The 22,759-nt window shown below is 40.5% G+C and overlaps 1 protein-coding gene across 2 annotated transcripts in view; it reads right to left on the bottom strand.

Annotated features, from left to right (window-relative positions):
* The window catches only part of MASP1 (MBL associated serine protease 1), an 85,428-nt gene that overhangs the window by 2,115 nt on the left and 60,554 nt on the right, over positions 1–22,759 (bottom strand). Inside the window, exons 11-14 of one of the 2 annotated variants that reach the window (XM_049775699.1) lie at positions 12,168–12,305; positions 5,748–5,861; positions 4,128–4,313; positions 1,620–1,687 (exon numbers count right to left, since the gene is read on the bottom strand). In XM_049775699.1, coding sequence (XP_049631656.1) covers positions 1,620–1,687; positions 4,128–4,313; positions 5,748–5,861; positions 12,168–12,305 — 506 coding nt within the window. Of the gene's footprint in view, positions 1–1,619; positions 1,688–4,127; positions 4,314–5,747; positions 5,862–12,167; positions 12,306–19,594; positions 20,751–22,759 lie in introns of those variants that run through there. The other variant, XM_049775697.1, reaches the window with a different exon arrangement.

Here is a 22,759-nt window from a genome sequence, read left to right as displayed (position 1 = left end):
TTGGAGTAAATTTCTGGAATACAGCAAGGAAATCTGAGTTTCTTTCACCCAAACTCAGGGCATATGCCCCCAAAGTACAACACATATTGAAAGAGGATCTGAGGCTGTACCTGCATCTCTGGCATCTTTCCAGATTAGTGGGATGAGGAAGTAAGGTCAGCACAACCCTCAAATGACTGACTTATCTCTGTTATTTAGTTATTGTTGAAATCTTTCTTCCTCTAGGAAGCTCTTGAATTCCTTCAGATAAAGTTGGACCATAAGCATCTGCACTTCTTCAAAATGTTTATCACACTGATAGCTAATTTCTCTCTCCCATTTGACCACAAGTCTATGATTCCTTAGCATACTTAGCTAATACAATATTTGGCACACCAAAAGCACCAAATGAAAACTAGGAGTTAATGAATGAGGATAGATTTTTGATGCAGGCGCCATCTTGACCAGCCACTGCTGCTGCTGCTGCTGCTGGCAACCACCCTGCCAGAAGAGCGGGTAAGCTGGTCCTACCCACAAAGGACGAAGTCAGAGGAGCCTGGCCATTCTGCTCTCCTTTGCAGCTGCACACATTTACTGGTCAATGAACCCCAGTAAAACATGTAGAAAACACTACAAGACAAGCTTGACAATGGAGAAACAACGCAGGCCTCCACCATGCATAGAGAATGAAGGTGGCAGCTCTAATGATCTGAAAAGAACCAACCACCTATTTAGCTTTTCAGAGAAGAAGTTTAGAGAAACAATATGGAGGGTCCTCATAGAATTCAAGGACAGCATGAAACTAACTGAATGAACCACAAGTAAGAATCAAGAGGATAATGAATGAGGATAAATGGTCATTAAACTTCAAAGTTAAAGCACATTAAAATAACAGGTTTGAAAGACTGAGCAGTTAGTGATGACCATCATATATCATGATAATGCCAAAACCAGACAACTCTTGGAGTCCCTCTAGTGCTGCCCTAACTTTGTAGCTTGATCTACTATAATAAAGTCTTGAGAAGCAAAATAACTTATTCAAAAACACCAAGCCCCTTGGCAAAATTTAGAACTTGAGACATGAGTTAATATTCTTTGTTGTAATAATAGAAATGTGAACTTTCAAATCTCACATTCAGGTTCACTTCTTCAAAGACCATGGCCATTTAAAGCCATTCTTTGGTCCATAGTATATATTTTTTTAATCTAATTTTTAGGGGAGTTGGGGAATGGGGTACACCTGGCTGTGCTCAGAGCTTACTTCTGGTTTTGTACTTAGGGAATCACTCCTGAAGGACTTGGGGGATGATATGGGGTGCCAGAATTTGAACCTGGGCTGTCTGTGTGCAATGCAAGTGCCCTATCCACCGCACTAACTTGAGCCCCATGGTACGTAGCATTTTATGGGATATAGATAAATCAATTTTTGTGCTCAAACTTTGTATTTTCTAAAAAATTTTACAGGTATGACTTATAATAAACCACAAATTGATCATCATTTAGAGACAAGAGTCTTATAACATAGACAACATAGACAACAAATAAATACAGCTCTTGGGGATTTAAAGTCCTCTGGAGGTGTGTCTGTTCCTGGCATGAAGCAGAATTGTCCAATAAAAGACATTATACCTTGAACTCACCTCCATCAGAGTCTCTGGGAGTCTTTGCAAAAACTGCTTCCCCCAGCCACTGACAATAACCATGGTGCCTGGAAGAGAGAAGATACTGAGACTAGAAAAGCTGTTTGGGGATTGAGGGTTTAAAGGATTATATCCTGCAGCCCCATTAGTTATCAACTATGGAGAAAGTACTAAATTTGCTCTGGTATGGAAAGGCTATATGATATGGAGAAAAACGGTGGGTGGAGATTATCTACAGAAGCATTTTGTATCTATGAAATATCGACTAGTTTATTTGTTCCATTGTCTCTTCTATTACAATCACCACTAGCATGGAACCATGTTGCCGTGAGGACTGTGGCCTCATCCATCTTCCTCATTGAGAAATCCCTGTGCTTACAAGAGTGCTGCCACACTCTTGGGGCTCAGTCAATAATTGTAAATAAACAAAATGTCCAGTCTTGACCACATTATACTATTTACCCTTAACAATCCTTCACTTTGGGCCAGAGCGATAGCACAGTGGTAGAGCATTTGCTTTGCATGTGTCCAACCCGGGAAGGACCCAGGTTCAATCTCTGGCACCCCATATGTTCCCTCAAATGCAGAGCCAGGAGTAACCCCTGAGAGCCACTGAGTATAATCCAAACCCCCTCCCCCAAACCCCCAAAACAATCCTTCACTTTTCTTCTTCTGAGCCTCCAATAATTGTAGGAGTTAAGGAGCTTTCCTTGCATGTTGTTGACCTGGGTTGAGCTCTAGAACCACATATGCTCCCTTGAGCACCATCAGAAAAGGTTTCCAAGTACCAGTCCAGGAGTAAGACCTGAGCACAGTTGGGTGTGGGCCAACCCCCCCCAATAGTTTTTCACTGTATGTACATACCACACTTTATTTATATATTTCATATTTCATATATAGATGGACACTTAGGATTCCATATGTGGGACATTTAGCTATTAAAAATAGTTCTTATGAACCAAAGAAGATTAACTGTGGCATGGTACTGCTGAATTTAGAAGAGAATAAAAACGTTTCACAACCTACACCTTAAAAAATATTTTTAGAGGCCAGAGTGATGTACAGTGGGTAGAGAGTTTGCCTTGCATGAGGCTGATTAACTTGGGTTTGATCCCTGGCATCTCATATGGTCCCCTGAGCCTGCCAGGAAAAATTTCTGAGTGCAGAGCCAGGAACACAGCCAGGTGTGGCCCAACTCTCGGCCCCCAATTGTTTTTAACTAAGTCACTCTGGATTACAGAATTATTCATGATTGGGTTACAGGCACTCTATGTTCCAATACCAGTCCCTTTACCAGTGATCACTTTCATCCATCAATATTCCTTGTTTCCCTCTCATTCACCAGCCTGTCTCTAAACTTTTGACACTGCAGTTTTCAGTACTATTACTGATTTATTACAGTTTTATGTGTAAGACTTTCCCTGCCTTAGGCAACCCCGCTTTCTTCCAGTTGTCCACTTCCCTCTGCCATCTTTGTAGTGTTCAACAAGGATAAAAATGAAGGCCAAAGCTCTGGAGGGACACTTACTCTATGGCAGATATATTTCTTTATTATTATTTTATTTAAATATCACAACTATCCATAAAGTTATTATTATTATTTTTTGGTTTTTGGGCCACACCCGGTGACACTCAAGGGTTACTCCTGGCTAAGCATTCAGAAATTGCTCCTGGCTCAGAGGACTATATAGAATGCTGGGGACCAAACCCAGGACCATCCTGGGTCAGCAGCATGCAAGGCAAATGCCCTACTGCTGTGCTATCACTCGGCCCCTCCATAGGGTTATTAATCCCTGTGTTGAGTAAAGGAGGTTGAGGTTCAGCAGCTTCATCAATGTCACCCAACAAGGAAATAGAGAGGAAGATGGAAACCTGTGCTGGTTATTAACCTATTGCCTGTAATCTAAAAACTTAAAATTCTGTGTTCTGCTTAGTAATGAGAAGCTGAAATGGAGTTTTGCTTTGTCAAGAGCCTCCTCAAAGTAGGGAGCATTTTTAACTTTATTACTGTTGACAGCACTGAACCCTGGTTCCTCACCTGGCAGTGGTGATTGGTTCCAACTGCTTTTTCTGGCATTGTCAACATGATGCCACTTACACAGAACTTTAAGTTCCTCCTCTACCCTTTTCCTTCTTAAATTTAATCTTCTCTTTTTCCTCCTAGGTGGCTGTTTCATCTTGTAAGTATTCTCTCTATAGTCTCTGACTTTCCCTTCTCTTTCTCTAGCCCTCCAATACCTTATATTAAATTCTAGTTGTTAAAATACCTGAGACGATTTTCATTTTGGTATTGGCCGATTACTACTGGCAGTGATCAAGCCTATGGTGGGTGGTGCCATTATAATGCCTTAGAATGACTTCTGAGCTGTCTGTCAAGGATTGCAAGGAAGTGCCAGCTGAGGAGTTACACAGATCCCATCAGCTGGCACCAGTATCTCTGTAATTCTAGAAAGCTTCTGTCGGAGTCTGGGCTGTTCTGAAAGTTGAAAACATGGTGGGGAAGGGTACCTTCCTCTGTAGGCCCCTCAGGCAGACAGATGGGCATCACAAAGTTGTTCAGCTTCGGACTCTCCAACAGTTCCACCAAAGCCACATCATTTTCAAATGTGCTAGGCACATAAAGGGGATGGAGGAAGACATGTTTGACCCTGAAGTGTTGTTCATTTTCATCTGACCGGAGCCTCCAGTGCTTTCCTGGACAAGAAGAAGGCATGAGACAGATCGGGACAATCGAGATGTGCAGGATAAAGTCATTCCTTGTTTTCTAACTTGCACATTTCACTGCCACTTACCAACTTTTGCCCAGTCGTTCCACCTTATCCCACCTCCATGGAAATTCCATTATTTGTAATTCTCATTCTGGTGCCCATCACATATTCAAACTTATATAAATTGACTATCTAATCACTCTTATATGTAATATTTGGGTCTTCTGTGAAAGCCATTTTATTTGATTCTGCAGCTCGATTTAGATTCCCTTTGAGTTTATGTGACACTTTATCTGTTCTTTTTTTTTTTTTAAGAGTTTATACTTTCTACCCTCTTTCAGTGAGCTCTGTGCTTGCTTTTTTTGGTTTTCATTTAGTGAAGCAAATAGTTTAATTTAGCAAATATGAAATATAGAGGAAAGATGAAAAGGAGAAAAGAGGAGAGGAGAAGGGGATAGAGAGAAGGAGAGAGAGACAGAGATAGATATTTATAAAGTAGGGACCAGAATGGTGGTATAGTAGGTAGGATATAGAACTTGTCTTATGTATGGCCAACCTGGGTTTGATTTCCATCCCATATGGTTCCCTGCGCCCACCAGGAATAATTCCTGAGCACTGAGCAAGGATTAACCAGTGAGCATTGCTGGGTGTGGCCCCCAAACAAAACAAGCTAGGGAAATTATGCACCCCAAGCTGTATGCTAGCAACTCTAGACTGTGTAACTTATTTATTCCTTTCTTAGATCACACATTTCTATTTTTTGCATCTTAATTACACTGTGTTATGAGGTCTTGGCTTGCTGCCAATTTTTAGCTACCTGTTGAGTTAACTTCATAAAAAAGAGTGCAAACCTGGATTATTTGTATATAATGCTCTTGAAACCACAGATTCATAAATCCAGAGGCTTATTTGGAAATTACTTCTACTGACTCTTTGTCTTTATCATTATAAATAAAATATGTTGGGCCAGAGCAATTGCGCAGCAGTAAGGCATTTGTCTTGTACACAGCTGACCCAGGACAGAACTGGTTCAATCCCTGGCATCACATATGGTCCCCCAAGCCAAGAGCAATTTCTGAGAGCAGAGAAAGGGGTAACCCCTGAGCGTCACAGGGTGAGGCCCCAAAAACCAAAACCAAAATAAGTAAGTAAGTAAGTAAGAAAGTAAGTAAGTAAGTAAGTAAGTAAGTAAGTAAAACATGCCCATTCGCTACTGGCTTCATCTTGATACCATTACCTGTGAATTATAGCCTAGTGTTTTATGATTCGAGTTTATTGGACTGGACCCTGGACTTTAGTCCTGGCTTGTTTTATTTGTTTGTTCATATCCTAAGTGCCATGTCCCGTTAAGTGAGTGTGTGAACATACACCAACCCAGAACCACAACTGGCTTCAGGAATCAGCTTTCCCCCTCACTCACCCAGGATGACTTTGAAGTCAGAAGGTTCTAACAGATCGGAATCATGCAGAATTACTTCTTCTGGATCCAGGGGCTGATGCAGGCAATGTGCAGCGGTCACAATCCAGTTAGAACCTGCAAATGGAATTACACACACACTTGTTTGCATCGATCTTTCCTGCCTCCTACTGTCTTCTCAGAGACTTCACTCTACTCCAGGGAATTCATCTCTATTGCATGTCACTGCTCCAAGTCAGATACTCATAAGATATTCAGCTACTCCTTCAAATCTGATGCTCACAGTTAGTACTCTAGCATCCAAAGTTTGTTATCAAGATACTTTGTCTGCCCTTGTTTTGTATATCTAAATACCACTGATGAGTGAGATTTGTTTTGTTTGTCCTTCTCTTTTTTGCTTATTGCATTTAGCACAATGCCTTCTAGCTCCACCCAAGTTTAAAAAAGTCACATAATTTTATTTTTTTGGCTGCATATTAGTTCATTATATATATCATAATTTCTGTATCTGTTCATGAGTAGTCAGACATTTGGATTGTTTCCTATATCCTTTCTGACAAGTGCCTTTGCATTTGGAGAGTAGATAACAAGAAATTGAATTCTGGGATCACATGGTATCTCTTTACTATTTAGTTTTTAAGAAATCTTTATAATGTTTTTCATAGAAGCTGAACCAGGAAACATTCCCACAAGCAGTAAATGAGAGCGCCAGGCTAGTATCTTAAAAGAGGGTTTTATTTGAAATCCATGGTCTGGTGAGTTCCAGAGAATTCAAAGTGGATGTACTAAAATCCATGTGTTTTTAGCCTCATCTTAGATATTCAGATTCTCAGGTCCCATCTCAGCTCTATTGAATCAGTTTCTGTCTTCACTAGAAACACCTGTTTATTTTATTTTATTTTTTGTGGGGGAACACCTGGCTGTACCAGGCTTACTCCTGATTCCACATTCAATGTTCATTTCTGGCAGTCTCAGGGGAACATATATGGTGTTGAGAATTGAACTCATATTGGGTCATTTGCAAGGCAAGCTCCTTACCTTGTTACACTATCTCTGTGGCCCCCAGGAAAATAGGTTTTTATCCTTGGCCTCCAATACTTTATATTTAATTTTCTATGCTCACTGAAGTTTAAAGATCCCTGACCACCTGGAACTCCTCTATACCAAATATACATTTGTATATGTGTATACAAATATACATTAGAATTACCTGGACAAACACAGCAGAACACTGGCCATCCTGGGTGGAGAGAGTAGGCTAAGCCCCTACCCTGCAAAAGCCATGCCTGCTGCATCTATCATTCAGAATCACTATTTTGCTGATGACTCTGCCTCCTCACCCCTCAGGATTTTCTTTGGGGACACCAATCTAAGCTAACTTTAGGTATACAGGTATTTGAGCTGATATCATTAGGGTTTTATGGAGTGAATGTGGGCACCCTCTTACCCCATATCCTCCTTTTTCTAGGAGACCTGGCAGCTAAGAACATGCCCCTAAAATTTCCAGTATCATAACAGTACTTTGAATTTCTGAACAACTTTCTTTATTTGATGCTGTCATTTGTATAGGAACAAAATAATTTAACCAAAACAGACAGCTAACAACAAGAGTTTATTGTATTAATGACTTCATTGGAGATACAATAATTTTCACAAATGTACTTGCTACTGTACTTTTTATTTCTTTTAAACTTTCTCCTCTTCCTTTTGTTTTTGTTTTTTTGTTTTTGTTTTTGTTTTTTGTTCGTTTATTTTTGGGTCCACACCCGGTTACACTCAGGGGTTACTCCTGGGTATGTGCTCAGAAATCGCTCCTGGCATGAAGGACCTTATGGAACACCAGGAGAATTAACCATGGTCTATCCTAGGCTAAGTGCGGGCAAGGCAGACACTTTATGCCTTGCGTCATCTCTTCGGCCCTTCCTCTTCCTTTTTTATTTTTTCTTTCTGTTATTTTTAAAATAACTTTGCTCTCACTTATCTGGAAACAAATATATTATGGTCAACTATGTAACATAAGTAAAGTAAAAATTACTTTAAATAAAGTAAAAAATTACTTGGCCAATCAAAACAAAGTCAAAATCAATGTCTGCTTCTAAAACTAGACTAATTAAATGAAGGGAGTAGGGCAAAGATGTACTTAGAATTTCTCCCAGATGATTCTGGAGACCTCTCACACAATTTTCAAGCCTTTTATTTCATAGACATGAGTCCTGTGGATAGAGGAAAGCAGAGGTACCCTAGGGTAGAGGTACCTGAGGATAGAGGCAGAGTCCTGAGGATAGAATAAAGCAGAGGTACCTAGGATTCCCCAGGAAAGAAATAGCAGCTCCAGGGCCAGACTCTGAAACTACTGATGGCCAATGAATAACATTTTTCTTACCTCAGTGATCCTTTACATTATATGGATAGATGACTGCCTCTAGAATTAGGCTTTTGTTCATCATCCTTTAAGTGGAGCAGAAACTAAGTCCCTAACAGAGTCCAGAGATAACCAGGGTGATCCTAGCAGAGAGAAAAATATCAGTGCTTCTGAGTGGGAGAGGGTAATGGCAGTACCAATATTGAAATCTTTCTACATAGGCTTTGGGTTCCACTGGACCCTCTTGAGAGAAGAGCTCTGATTTGTCTTCTCAATTCTGGATGTAGTTCCACAAAGCTTTACTCTTTTTTTCTGAGACTCTTAAATTCTTGCCTAGAGCAGAGTCTCTTGTTTAAATATTCCAGGTGGATAAAGTGAGAGAAGTTATCTTAGTAGATTTGCCTCAGAGAAGCAAATTCAGTGATGACTGCATAGGGCAAGTCCAAAGACAAAACTAGCTTCACAATTTTTGTGATTGCTGACTGGGAGCCTTTTAGTCTGGCTCCCTGTGCCCTCTGTGTGTGACATGAATTTGTCCTTTTCCTCCTTCCTCTTACCTTATAGAATCTTCCTGCTTTCTCTTCTCTCTATATCTCCTCCCTTCTTTTACACAACTGAGTTGGGAAGGAGTTTTAAAATGTAGAGGTGCTGATTCCTTGGGAGTGGGGTGTGGATGCACTGGAGAAGGGTGTAGGGTTGGAATTATGTGTGTAAGAAACCAATATTAATAATATTGTCAACCACAGAATTGCTATTAATAAAAAAATCAAGAAAATAAAGAACTGGTTAACAGGGGAAGGAGAGAATTTATTAGTCTATAGGGAGAGTAAAAGAAAAGAATTTTGTAGCTTGCTGGAGGATAGAGTATTTGGCTTCAAAGTTATTTCAAAAATACAGAGAATAGATAGAGAGGAGATGTGAATACAGACTGAACTTTAAAAACCAAAGACTTATGGAAATGACTTTAATACTTAAAGCTGTGGCTACATTGTCCATCTCTCAGGTTTACCTTAGCTTTAAATTAGAAATGCCTTAATTTACTTCTCTTTCCTCTTTCTTGTTTAGCATTATTCTCTTCCAGTTCTTCTTATGCTGTGGTTCCTACTACTATTCTTCTTAATCGCGACTTCTCCATGGTTTATCATTGAGTTAATGAGTTAATATGATGTGGAATATTGAGGGCTTGGAGGCTGGAGAGAGAGTACAGTGGGTAGGTGTTCAATCCCCAGCACCATATATAGTTGCCAGAGCTCTGTCAGGAGTGATCCCTGAGCACAGAGCCAGTAGTAAGCCCTGATAACAGTCCAATGTGACACCAAAGCAATCATCCCCAAATTGAAATGTCATGGGCTCAACTTCATGCTTTTGTATACGTATAATTATCAGCAAAGTTTCAGGATCTTTTCTTTCCCTTCCATCTTATGAGTCATAGTTTCACATCCCCTTCTTCTATTTATTTTTTAAATCCTCCTTCATCTCTTTTAGTGTCCACTCTTGTTTTCTCATGTTTCTATTTTTAGTTTCTCAATTTTTGGGAGATATTCCCAAGTTCAGATGACCCGATGGCCTCATTCAGTGATTCTAAGTCAACAGAGCCTGTGTTTCAATCTGCTCAAATTCTGCTCAGTCCCTGTGGTGCTGGAAGTTACCAAGGACACATATGATGATACTTGGGATCTCTAGGATGCTTGGTGATATTTGGGGGTCCAAGTACCTGGTTATACTTTTGTACATATGGTGTCAGAGATATGATCTGGTCTTAACTCCTGTGCTATGGTCCTGTTCTTTGGTCCCTTCTCTATTTTTGCCATTCTACTCTCTTCCTTTGCTCATTTTCAGTCCTTTCCCCAGATATATAACCTCTCTGTGCCCTTTCGGAAGGTTCTTTAGTGAGACACCCTTTATTTTTGTGTCTGTAGGGATATAAAAATCAAATGCTTTCAGGGATAGATTAAGGACATAGCCTTGTGTATCTAGGCTGCAACCCTTCACCAGCTATGTGCCTCCCTGTGAGGGCCTTTGATGGGAATCTGCCTTCAAGGGGGTTGTAAGAGCAGGACCAGCAGCCTAGGAGCTGCCCAAGCACAGGTAGACCCACCAATTTGACCCGTTAGACTTCTGGATCAGAGTCGGAAGCTCTTTAATAGTTGGTTGAGTTGCTATATGGGGTCATATAACTAAATTTAGAAGGTCAGGAGGGATGAGAGATAGTACAGTGATTAAGGTATGTGCCTTGCATGTGGACAAATCCAGTTAGATACCAAGGAACTACACTATGCCCTTGAGCACTGCAGATGTGAGTAACCCCTGAGCACTGCTGGGGAATCTTTTCTTCACTCCAAACTTTCCTAAAGCTTGTACTAGTAACTGAATGTGGGGTCATAAGAATATCCTTAAAATTGTTTCAAAATAAATTTCTTTATGATTTTAATCATTTAAAGTTTGATTTGTACGTAGGTATATGCTGTATATTATCTGTATATGTAGATTACACAATTTTTTTTGAGGAGAAAGGGGGTCATGAGTGGAAAGTTTCAAAAGCTCATTTCTAGATCACTATAAATCTTTCTTGTGTCAGCAGAGTTGAAAAGGGCCTTAGATGATTTGGACCACATTGTGGTAGGAAGAGAAGACACCATCCTTTCCTATCCTCCTTCCAGCTCCCACACACATCAATTCATTAAAAAATTTAGACAGTTTTATTGCTCAATGCTTTTGAATATGTCACTTGCCCATTCCTTGCCCCTGTCCTTAATATGAGGTTAATGATTTATTTCTCCATTGATGCAATAGCTATCCCCAGAACTCCTTGCTTCTGGATCCACCCTTCTATAGAGTCATACTGCTTTGACAACCATTTTTCCAGACATGATTAGAAATCTGCATCAATGCATCAGACAAAAATCTCAAGTCCCATGGCTGAGGAGACAGACTAAAGGGCTGGAGCATATATTTTACATGCTTGAGACCTGAGGTTTGATTCCTGGCATCATATTCTCTCTTCCCCACAATACCAAGGTGTAATTCTGATGACTCTCGGTACAACAAGGTTAGAGAAACAACTCAGTTTTGGTCTTGATTATAAACCATCAGGCCTACATTGCCTGGCTGAATATTGTGGGAAGTAGTATCTAAACACTGAACACTATCTGAAAGGGTAACCCTGAATCTAAATTCCTAAACAATGTGGGCATTCAAGGGCTTTTCATTTTTATTTTTAAAATATCTTTATTCAAGCAACTAAGGCTTTTTAAATCATCTTTATTTAATATCTTTGGGTGTTTCCAGGCATCTCTTTCCTTTGTGTCCTATATGAGAGCCTTAGTAGAAATTTGTGTTTTTGTTTGTTCTGTCTAGTGGCAGAGACAAACTTGTATCAGTGTGTAGACTGAGTAAGTAAACTAGAATGGTGCATCCAGAATGCGCCTTCTAGATGCAGCTAAAATTTCTATCTATACACTATACATTTGGGTCCTGAAAACTATGTAGAGAGTGTTGGGGCTCTTCCAAGTGGTGCTCAGGGCCTTGATGGACCCCTGTTGGGAATTCTAGGCTGGCTCACTGGGCCTATAATTCAATGAGAAAGCCTATGGATATGGTGCTGCTCAGTTATTCTGGAGGTCCTTGGGAGGAATCTCTAAGGGTTGCTCTTAACAGTGCTTTGGGGACCACATAACGTGGGGGATTGAACTGGAAGTTCAACATGGAGGTCCTATGCCTTAACCTCTGTATTATCTTTAGACAGTACTCTTTTCTTTTGGAGGGGGGTCTATGGGGGTACACTTGGTGGTGCTCAGGGCTTATTAATCTGTGCCCAAGATTACTCCTGGCAGGTTCAGGGGGCCATATGAGATTCTGGGAATTGAACCCAGATTGATCACATGCAAAGCAAATATTCTGCCTGCTATACTGGGCTCTGGCCCCACCTAGAGATTATAGTTACCACCTACTTATTAATGAATAGTGAAAAAATTTTTGTCAGATGTCAGAATGAGCTCAGGTCCCCTTTCTCCATTCTGCCCCTAGGCCCAATACTCTCAGCCATTCCAGCTCCTCCTTACCTATAAGGGATCCACCACAGAAAGGCTGTCCATTGTGCTGGGTCAGCATGGCAATCCAGGGGATGGTTCCCTTTTGGACTGAGCGTCCACCAAAGATCCTGGCCATCATCTTCCGGTAGATCTTGGGGATCCCACACACTATATTCAAGGGAGGAAGGAACACATTAGACTTTGGGCTCCAACTATAATTTGGTTAATCTTCTGGATCATACCCTTTAATTAGGAACATCTGTAATCTGTAATTTTCGATTTTCAGTATTTATTTCCCCTTTTATTAATTCTACTCCAGTTTTCCACTGGGGTCTGTTTTCTTTATTCCCTCTAGGCTGAGCTGGACTGACCTTACCTTTGGTTTTAGGGTAGGAATATGACTCAGAATTGACTAAGTAGATCATTGTTTGGCCTTGACAATTTCTCAGAGACAGAACTATCACTTTGGCTAGACAATTGATGAACTGAACTAAGAATTTTGCTAAACTTGTTAGAGAAAGAAGGTCTTTCTCTGAAGAGGTTGCAAAATTGCTGGTATAAAACCTTATTTGCCAAGCAGTCACTGTATTTCTCACTTCAGAATATTATAATACCAACAAGGGAAAAAATGTGGAATTAGAAGATGAGGTGAATTAATTTGATCTTTGAGTCTTTATTTGATTTTACCATTACTGAAGACCTTGGTAGAATCTTTCAACTACATGAACCTAGATTTCTCCCTGACACTTAGGAAGCTGTTTAAGCTGTTTGTTTCACTTCAAGGAGATTCTGGCTAATGATATTTTCTTATGCTCCATCCACTGAATGTCTCTTCACCTTGAAATTCCTACCCTGATTGTGTTTGGGCTTCATATTCTGTTGTCCTTTACTTATGTTTAAAGATATGTAGAATCTTATGCCAACAGCTCTTGAGCATCACTGAATTTATTCCTCATTGTACAGCTGGAGAAACTGAGGCCCATACAATGGGATTGCCTTGCTGAAAGTTATTCAAAAATTTGTGGTAAGATTGATAAATTTTCCTTGAGACTTAAAGTCTCTGACTTTAACCTTTCCTTCCCTCTAACAATCACCACTCTCTAACTCAAATGACTATGCAGAACACTCATCTTGCAGCCATTGGATCCATACACTGAGCTATCTAACTTTCAGGTGAGCAGGTTTGGGAAGTCACAAGTGAATGGATTACTACCTTCAACTTGTCTCTCAGCAACATCCCTTCACAGACTCTTTCTGGCTGTCCCACACTATATTTTACTCCTACCCAGCCATGTACTGAGAGCCCATAGGAGGCACCTCTTCAAAGTATCCTCATTGCCATATGCTTTAAACTTTTTTATCAACCCCGTATTCCAACAATCAGACTCTGGAGATTCTTAACCTTTCCCAGCTCCACTTTGTTTCCTTCTCCAAAATCACAGTCGAATCTTCCTTTCAAAAATAAACTTCAACATTTATTGTTTCCCATTCACTCCATAATATCTCCTATTTCTCTCTTTTATAGAACTATTCCTTACAAAAGAAAATGACACTCAGTTTCTATTGGTTTCCTTCTCCCCTGGAGGTGGATTTTAAGAAGAAAATGACATTTCTGCATGTACTTGTAAATGCAGTGGAACCATATGAATGCTCAAGATCAAATCTGAGTTTTTAGCATACCAGGCAAGCTCTTTACCCATTGTGCCATCTCTTTAGCCTCAATATCTTTGACATTTAAAGAGCAAAGCCCAACCAATCTTATAGAAATATATACTTTCATTTTATAATTTGTGTTTTATGGTAAAAATAAAGATGTGAAAGGGTTTGGACAATAACCAAGAAAAATAAAGCTCCTAGAGTAGGCTATAGACCTAAGAGTTTCAGATTGGGGTGTGTTGTTTATGTGTGTGTGTGAAGATGAGGGAAATGATAAGTTACTGGAAGGAACAATAAAATGTAAGTGAAGAATCTTGAACACATTGGTGATGCTAAGGAAGATATTAATCTGCACCAAAACTATAACTATCAATTAACAAATAATCGGTGAATGGTGGGAGGAAAGGAACATTGGTGGAGATGACATAGGGATGGGGGATAGTCGTGGGCACTTAGGTGGTGGAGTGTGTGCTGTAATTTTGTACATCAATATCAGAAACTTGAATACTATTGTAACTATATTTTAAGGTATAGTACATTTTTAAGAACAAAATAAATACAATATTTGAATTTGAAAAGATAAAGTGGTAAAGCATAAACCTAGCATGAGTGAGTTCTACTGCTCAGACTCCAAAAATCCTGAGCACTTTCAGATGAAGACTTGGTGAACAGTCAACTATGGCCCCATGAGCCCAGAGCATAGCAAAGCCAGATGTCAAGCCAGATGTGGAGCACAGACTGCAGGTCTGTGCTCCACTGGGATTTATTCTGGATCCTGGAAATCTGGCCTTCATACATTAAAGTAATGAAGAGATTTGTACATTTCAAAAACCAAATACTAGCAAATCATGTAGATATTTTTCATTTTTGCTTGAGATCTTCTTGTAGATTATTTTTATAATTAGGCATAGAAGTGAAAGAAAGAGGGAAGAGAAAGTCTTTAACACCTCAGGTCTGTCTTCTGGCTCCTCTCTGAGTTGACTACAGAAACTGGATTTCTCCCTCTTGATACTTTCCTCCTTGTTTTTTTGCAACATTTTTCAACCTGTGTTTCCGGTCCCTCTTTTGTGTGCCTTTCTTGGGATATCTTCTCTCCATGTCTTTCATCCTGGTATTTGCATGTACAATTTGGGGTTTCTGCAAACCCCCAGTAGATCACATCATCTTCTCTCAAGCATACTGACTAGGATGTATTTAAGATCAGTGTTTTTCACCTGAAATACTAATATAATATTAATCTAATCTGTTTCTCCTCTGAAATATTCTTTCCTTACATCTCCAATCAGTTTGCTCATAAAATCCTCAAGCACAGAATAAATGTGTCCTGATCTCCACTGCTCACCAATCTTCTCCTCTTTGTCATTTCAAATGACTGTCAGTGTCTGCAAAGCTTCCTTGTAAGCCCATTTTCTTCATCCCTCATATTTAGTTAGTTACTAAATTTATAAAACAAAACATGGTTGGGGCCAGAGCAGTGGCACAGGCAGTAGGGCATTTGCCTTATATTTGTTGTCCTAGGACGGACCGTGGTTCCATTCCTTGGCATCCCATATGGTCCCCCAAGCCAGGGGCGATTTCTGAATGCATAGCAGGAACAACCCCTGAGCGTCAACAGGTGTGGCCCCAAAACAAAACAAACAAACAGAACATGGTCACAGAAACAGAGGACAATGTTTCACCTTCATTCCAAGTCACAATGTGTTCTTTGTGTCACCTCAGTGCATATATCAATATGCTACAAAACAAGAATCCAAATATCTGAAGTGACAATGAGTAGCCATCAAGTTGCTTCCATGTCAGCTCTACGGCCAGCTTCATTTTATTCTTGAAAGATATGCAAACCAAGCCATGAAAATTTATGGGTACACTGGCCTTGCAGCTGAAAACTCTGGGATGCCCTCTGGAGAGGGCAGGCAACTTCCTTTCTTACCAAGGTCATGGCAGCAGCATCTATAGCCCACAATGGCCACCATGACAATTGTCCTACTTCACTGCTTCATGACTAAATCTCAGCAGAGATTGCAAACTGACAAAACTTCAAGTACACTGGGACTGAAAACTTTGAGTCTTCTTGGAGAGAGGGTGGGACATTCCCCTGCTTCATATTTCCAGAAGCCCTGATAGCCACTCCCATATCCTACAGCTGCTACCATATCATCTCATCAACTCTCCACTAGATAACCTGGAGTGTGTGCAATAGCTCGAAACTTTTCAATTTCAGTAGGAACACACCAAATTAAATGTGAAAATATTATAGAAGTCACCTAAGCTCAAAAAATAAAACCAATAACATAAAATATTCAACTAGCAACAAATAACTTATCAAACTTTTAGGCAATGACTTAATGACCCAATTGTGATATATAATAATTTCCACAAATTTTCTCTTAGTGAAGGTAGTTTTTCCTACTACCATATTTTCCAGCGTATACGACGACTTTTGAAACAAAGAAAAGTCAACCAAAAATCGGGGGTCGTCTTATACGTCGAGTATATCCCGAAAAATGTTTCAATATGCTGCTAAACGAAAATTGTCTGAATATTGCCACAAAACGAATTTTCCAACTCCATCTTGCACCAATCACTGCAAGGCTGCTCGGACCACCTCTCTAACTCAGCCAATGCAAGCAGGTTTTTTATGCATGCAAATTAGACAATGTTCTGGACCCGAATCTACACTGTAAAAAGCCTGCTCAGATTGGCCAGAGTCAGAGAGGAAATCTATTACAGTATAACCTTTGAACCTTTGCTTGTTGTGATTGGCTCACTGTGGTACATACAGTTGCAGCACAGAAACGTTCTGTCTGATACAGCAAATAATAGGCCTAAACCTATGTTTTAACTGCAAAATTAGGGGGTCGTCTTATATGCCCAGTCATCTTATACGCCGGCAAATATGGTAATTTCATTGCCATTTAGTTTTAACAAGCATTATAAAGTAAATTATTTTGTGCCTACCAATGGGGCAGATGACGGTGGGTAGGAAACTGGGGACAATGATGAGAATGTTAATGTTACACTGGTAGTAGTATTGGTGTTGCAACATTGAATGCCAAAAATAACTGTATTATGAACAACTTTGAAAACCACATTTTAAATAAAGTAATAAACATTTTTAAAGTACAGATATTTCAGGAAAAGTAGAAATTTGACATGCATTAAAATACAAAATAACAGTCCTTAAAGCCAGCTATATAAAGTATAACATATAATTTAGAATTCTTTTAGTTCTTAGTAGTATTAAACACAGTATTTTCATTATGACACATAAATCCAACACAAAGGCACACCATGAGAGCTTCCCATGGAGAGGCCTCAATAGAATGCTCTCTTATGCCCCCATTCCCATACCCACATGCTTGTACTATCTCTTACTTGATATCTGTATACAATACTCTGCTGAATATACCATTCAAATGTATTAAACTCCCCTACTCTTACATCTGCACTGGTATAACACTAGATCTCATTGGCTTTCACCATGTATTTTTAGAATATTCCAGTAAATTTTAAGCTATTTTCTTTAACTCAGTTACCACCATCCCCATCCCCATTATCCATACGATGATGTCTGCCTATAAATATGCTGACTCAGAATTTCACATGAGAGCTGGAGAGAGTGCACAATGGGTAGGGCAATTTCCTTGCACACAACTGACCCAGGTTTGATCCCTAGCATCCCATATGATCCTTGGTGTACCTCTGGGAGTAATTACTGAGTATAGAGCCAGTAATAATCCCCTGATCATCACCAGGTATGCCCCCAAACCACCAAAACAAAATAAAACAAAAACAAAATAAAAATTTTGCGTGAAGAAGAACCTGCATTTCTAACATACATTCCAGAAGTTTCTATATACCATAAAGAATCTCTGATTATAGAACAGACTGCTGACTTAGTATGACTTTCAGGAGTTCCAGTCTCTCTGTCCTCACTGTTCCTATTTTAATCATAGCAATCTTTTCATTCCAATTCCTGCCCTCTCTTGATCCTTCTTTTCCTCTACTGGTGCACCCTTAGGAACATCTTTGTAAGACTATCTAGACTCTGTTCAACCATGTGAATGTCTCTTTAATTCCCATAATATTGCAATATTTCTCTTTTGATATTTAAGTGCTTTTCACCAGTTGTATTACTAGCTGCTCATGACCCTGCCTTGCATGCTAATTTGAGCGCTTTGAACACAAAGATTTAAATGGCAGACATTTCAATGAAGGGATAAGCAACATCTTAGAGAAAACATCAACAGCCATCTCTGTCCTCATTCCTTCCTGAATGATGTCAGGTGACAAATACTGTATTTTTTTCTATAGGGGATAACTTACGGCTCAACAAAGGGCTAACTTCCTTGTCTAAAAAAACCCAAACAAACAAACAAAAACAACAAAACAAAAATGAAGAAAAGAAGCCTCCTGGTTCTCTACAGAGGGTTTATTTCCATATTAAGGGCCCTGGCAGGAGAAACAGTGCAGAGACACTTTACAGAATTGTGAAGCATGTGATATAAAATAAACAAAATGCAGTATCCTCTACTTTACCATTCATAGACATAGGGGTATACTTTGATAAATTGATTGGAAATCACACCCTTTTCAGTTGTCTCTTGTAACCCCTCTCCAGATCTTCTCTGGCTGCTTTTCACTGAAGGAGGATCCTGATGAAGGAGGCTGCTCAGTTTTGTGAGGACCACGGAGTGTCACTGAGTGTTAGAGCAGAAAGGGCCCCAAGGGAGATTCTTGTTTGCAGAGAGTGAGACTGAGAAGGTAATATGGCCAGTTGTGGGCAGAGCTGAGTCAAGAGCCCAGAAAACGAGTCTCTCCATCTCTTTTCACTTTTGTTCATGAGCATGTCTCTATTTCCTTTGACTCTGGCTCCTCAAACCTGGAATGGTGGCCTTCCAAAATAGTCGAGCTGGATGAAATTTCTACAGAGTTCAAACCTTATGTCTGCTGGGCAGCCTAGTAGAATCAGCTATTCCTAATGTCCGGAGCTCATTCTTCCTTTTTTCTATCCAGATGCACAATGTACCTCAATGTGAATCCTTTCGTCATTCCAAGAAACCTTGTTAAATCTGTGCATCAACAGCGGTGGTTCGGTAGCCTCATTAGATGATACTTTTTAAATCTGTTATGTATCCTGCTCGCCTAATGTGGAGTGGGCAAACACCCTGTTGTCAGCTAGTATTTGAGATATGCATATGAATACAAAAGATGTGTTCTAGGTAACACTATGAAGGTAAGGGACCCTCTTAGCCCCTTGGGAGTGAAAGAAGCACCCATAGCTAGGATTCTGTCCCTAAATATGGTAAACATTTCCAACTTTCTCTTGTTTCTTAAACTTTCTTTAGTGGAAAATAGGGAGTGTTAAGGTTTAGAAGCAGAATGTGTTGTAAAAAAAAATCCCAGAGTCAAAAAAATAATTATACTAGGAGAGTAGAGTCTCTAGGGTATGATCTGTTTTATTATATAATAGAAATGAGACCTCTCTCCCAGAGGGTAGAACTAAGGGAAAGTATGAATTTAGAGCTCAGTTCAATAGCAGGAAAAAATGTTTAATAGTTGGGTACGAGTTCAGTTATACCAATAGTCTGACCAATAGTTATGATAAGTGAACAGGAGTGAATAAAAGCCCAAAGTGAGGGGCTGGAGAGATAGCATTGTGGTAAGGCGTTTGCCTTAAATGCAGAAGGACTGTTGTTCAAGTCCCGGCAACCCATATGGTCCCCCGAGCCTGCCAGGAGCGATTTCTGAGAATAGAGCCAGGAGTAACCCCTGAGCGCTGCCGGGTGTGACCCAAAAAAAAAAAAAAAAGCCCTAAGTGAGACCTAGAGAGGAGTGCTGGCATTGCCCTACCAAAGTGTAGATGAAGGAAGAGAGGGAAGGACTTGCTCAGGGCTCTGGACCCAGTTGTTGAAAGTCTTCTCCCTTAACCACACAGCTACCTTGCCGGGTCCTGGGAATCTATTCCAGGAGGAAAAGGTCAGTCAGTGTCTTTGTTTATGGGGTCTGTGATCAACTTGGAGTGTGATATCAGGAGTGTGTAATAGAGCTCTGCTTGGGCTTGACAAGGGACTCATTTGGTTCACCGATTCACCTGAAGCTCCCCTAGACCTTGTGGGGAGCCCAACTGCTCCGATACCCAGTTCACATAGTTGGAGACTTTGGTGTAAACCCCATAGACCTGCTTGCTGCCACATTCTTCCGGTCCCCCCCATGACACCAGGCCCTGGGCAACCCAGAGATGACTCAACTCATCAAGGATGACAAAGGCCCCACCACTATCTCCAAGGCATGTGTCTTTGCCCCCCTCATAGTAGCCAGCACAGAACATGTTTTCCGTGACACTGTAGTTGCCTGAGCGGGACTCATAGCTGGTTTTGCACTCAGCATGTGGCACCACGGGTAACTTGACATATTGCAGGACATCCGACAAGGTTCGTGTACCGCTATTGATGATCTCATCCACTGTCACATTGGGATTGGAGATGCCCCAGCCGGCCACCAGGCCCAGCATATGAGGTGTGGGGCCTGTTGGCTCTGGCCTCGGCAGGCAAATGGGCATGACGTGGGGCCCCAAGGGCACAGGCTCTTGCAGTTGAACCAGTGCTATATCATTGTTGTAGGTCTGGATGTTGAAGTCTGGGTGGAGGAGCACTTGGGCAGCTGATCTGTTGTGAGCCCCTGATTTATCTCGCACGTCGTGAAGGCCCAGGTAAACAGTGATATGATCTTTGGTCACCGTGTTGTCCCTGCGTTGGGAGCGCAACACATGGGCTGCTGTGAGAATCCAAGACTCAGAGAGCAAGGCTCCACTCCCAAACCACTTGTCATTTGGTACTCTCGAGGTGTCCTCCACCATGATAAGGGCCTGCCAGGGGAAAAGGCCGGGCTCAGCATTCCGGCCTCCAATAATCCGCTTCACTAGGTTGGGCAGAGAGCGGGAGGGCTGACCACACACTGTTAAGAAAAAGAAGGATCAGGGACAAGAGACAGACTGGTCAGATCAGCATGGGAATAGAGACAAGTATCAGAAGAATTCACATTTTACCCGATGTAGATTATGCCACCATGGAACCCTGTGCTACCTGGCCAAACTAGCCAAACTAGGAGAGTGTAGTGTGAGGTTTTCTTTGGATTGATCTAGTCTTCCTCAGGTGGAGCCAGCATCATTTTTGGAGCCTGCACTATTTCAAACCATTTCCAGTCATGATCTCATAATTATCTTTGGTCTGGATAATCTCTAACCTAATCACATCTTCCCATCTTCCTGAGAAAAGCATAATCTCCTATTATAGCAGTAGTCCATACTCTGGCACTAAGAGGTCCTGGACTTTGAGAAAAATGATAAAATCTAAAAGACTATTTAGCAGGCCATAATTTTGAGATTTAGATTTAGATTTAGATTTAGAGCCAAAATATGTGAGATCTTGTTCTGAATTTTTTTTTGTTTCTTTTGTGACTCATAAAAAAGTTCCCTCCTTGTTTTCAGTTTTTCATCTACTAAACAAGTCAGTTTGTTCAAGAAAACTTTGAATTCCAAATTCCTTTGATTTTTATTTTATTCATCCCAGTCTTCTTCATTTTATAGTTGAATAAAATGTTGAGAGTAGCTCAAGCAAGGTTAAGTAACTGGCCTAACTAAACACACATGGCTATTAAGTTGAGAATCAGGGGTTTTATAACATCTTAAGAGCATTTTATTCTCTTGTATTCCACAGTCTCATTTCTTGCTACAGTCATGGTCTCGAGGCCTCTTATCTTTTCATCTTGATCTAAAAGACTCATGTGAAGAATGGATACCAAAGACATCCAAGGTTAGGAAAAGGTGGCATAATCTACAAGCAATGATGCATAGACCCTCCTCAGAGCCATCCATCATTGCCCCCAGGAGTTCGTAATACCTTCAGGGGAAGAAGAAAGGTCTTAGTAAACTTCGCGCCACTGAGTTGTACCCTGAGCATGCACATGCACCTCCTTCAGCCAAATGCCTCTGCTCAGAGGGTCTTCAGTACCAGCCCTCACTGGTTAAGAATAAGATCACATAAACCCTTCCCAGGTAGGGTTCTTAGATGTGGGACATTAATTAGCCTAGGATGTTTATGGTTTTCCCGTTGGTTGTAAATGATTAAATTCTTTGGCCCCAACCCTTCCAACAATCTCTTAAAGACCAAAAAAAAATTTTTTTTTCTCAACAACTTTTAGAGGGCAGGCTTTCAGCAATCTAATATTTTTCAGATGCTCTTCCTCCTGATGCCAAATAGTTGTTTTGTATCCTGAAGCATCCTGTTTATCCCAGTACAGATGTGAGTTGGTTTTTGTAGTTCTCTAAACCCTGGCCTTTGGGAGATGAAGGCCACATTCCTAATTTAAAGAGCAGTCTACAAGGTGACAATTCGAGGCAGGTCTATGACTGATCCTTTACAGATTCTCATTAAGTGCCAAGAAGTCCTCAGTCGGTGAGGAACATGCCTGCTGTGCAGTTTATGGTCATGACAAAGCCAAAGCTGAATGATGTCTTTCTCCAACTAACATGTCACTAATACCCCCAGGTCTTTGAAATATCAGAAACAGGAAAGTTTGTAGAACAACAGCTCATTTACAGATGATGAAAGCAAGATTCAGAGAGAGTCTTTGATGTACTGAAAGTCATTAGTGGAAAAGTCAGAACACAGCCTGTTTCTCCTCATTCTAGGCTTAAATTTTTCTACCAATTTCTCTTTTTTTCTTCTTGATATGCCTTCGACCCTTCAAAGGGTTGAGTATAGCAATATGCCCTTGAAAGAGCTCCTTGCAATGGGGTAACTTATTCTGGCTGCTGACCTTCTTCTTTTAGTATTTTTCTGGGAAGAGTAATTTCACTTGAAATTATAAAGTTTTAGATGTGCTGGGCTCAAGATGCTAAGATACCTTGTTTTTGCCCATAAGCAAAAAACAATTTTTTTCTTAATATTTTTTTGGGGGTGGGG

The sequence above is a fragment of the Suncus etruscus genome, chromosome 6 (assembly GCF_024139225.1).
Source record: "Suncus etruscus isolate mSunEtr1 chromosome 6, mSunEtr1.pri.cur, whole genome shotgun sequence".
Lineage (NCBI taxonomy): Eukaryota > Metazoa > Chordata > Mammalia > Eulipotyphla > Soricidae > Suncus > Suncus etruscus.
This window is presented reverse-complemented; position numbering and strand designations above follow the sequence as displayed.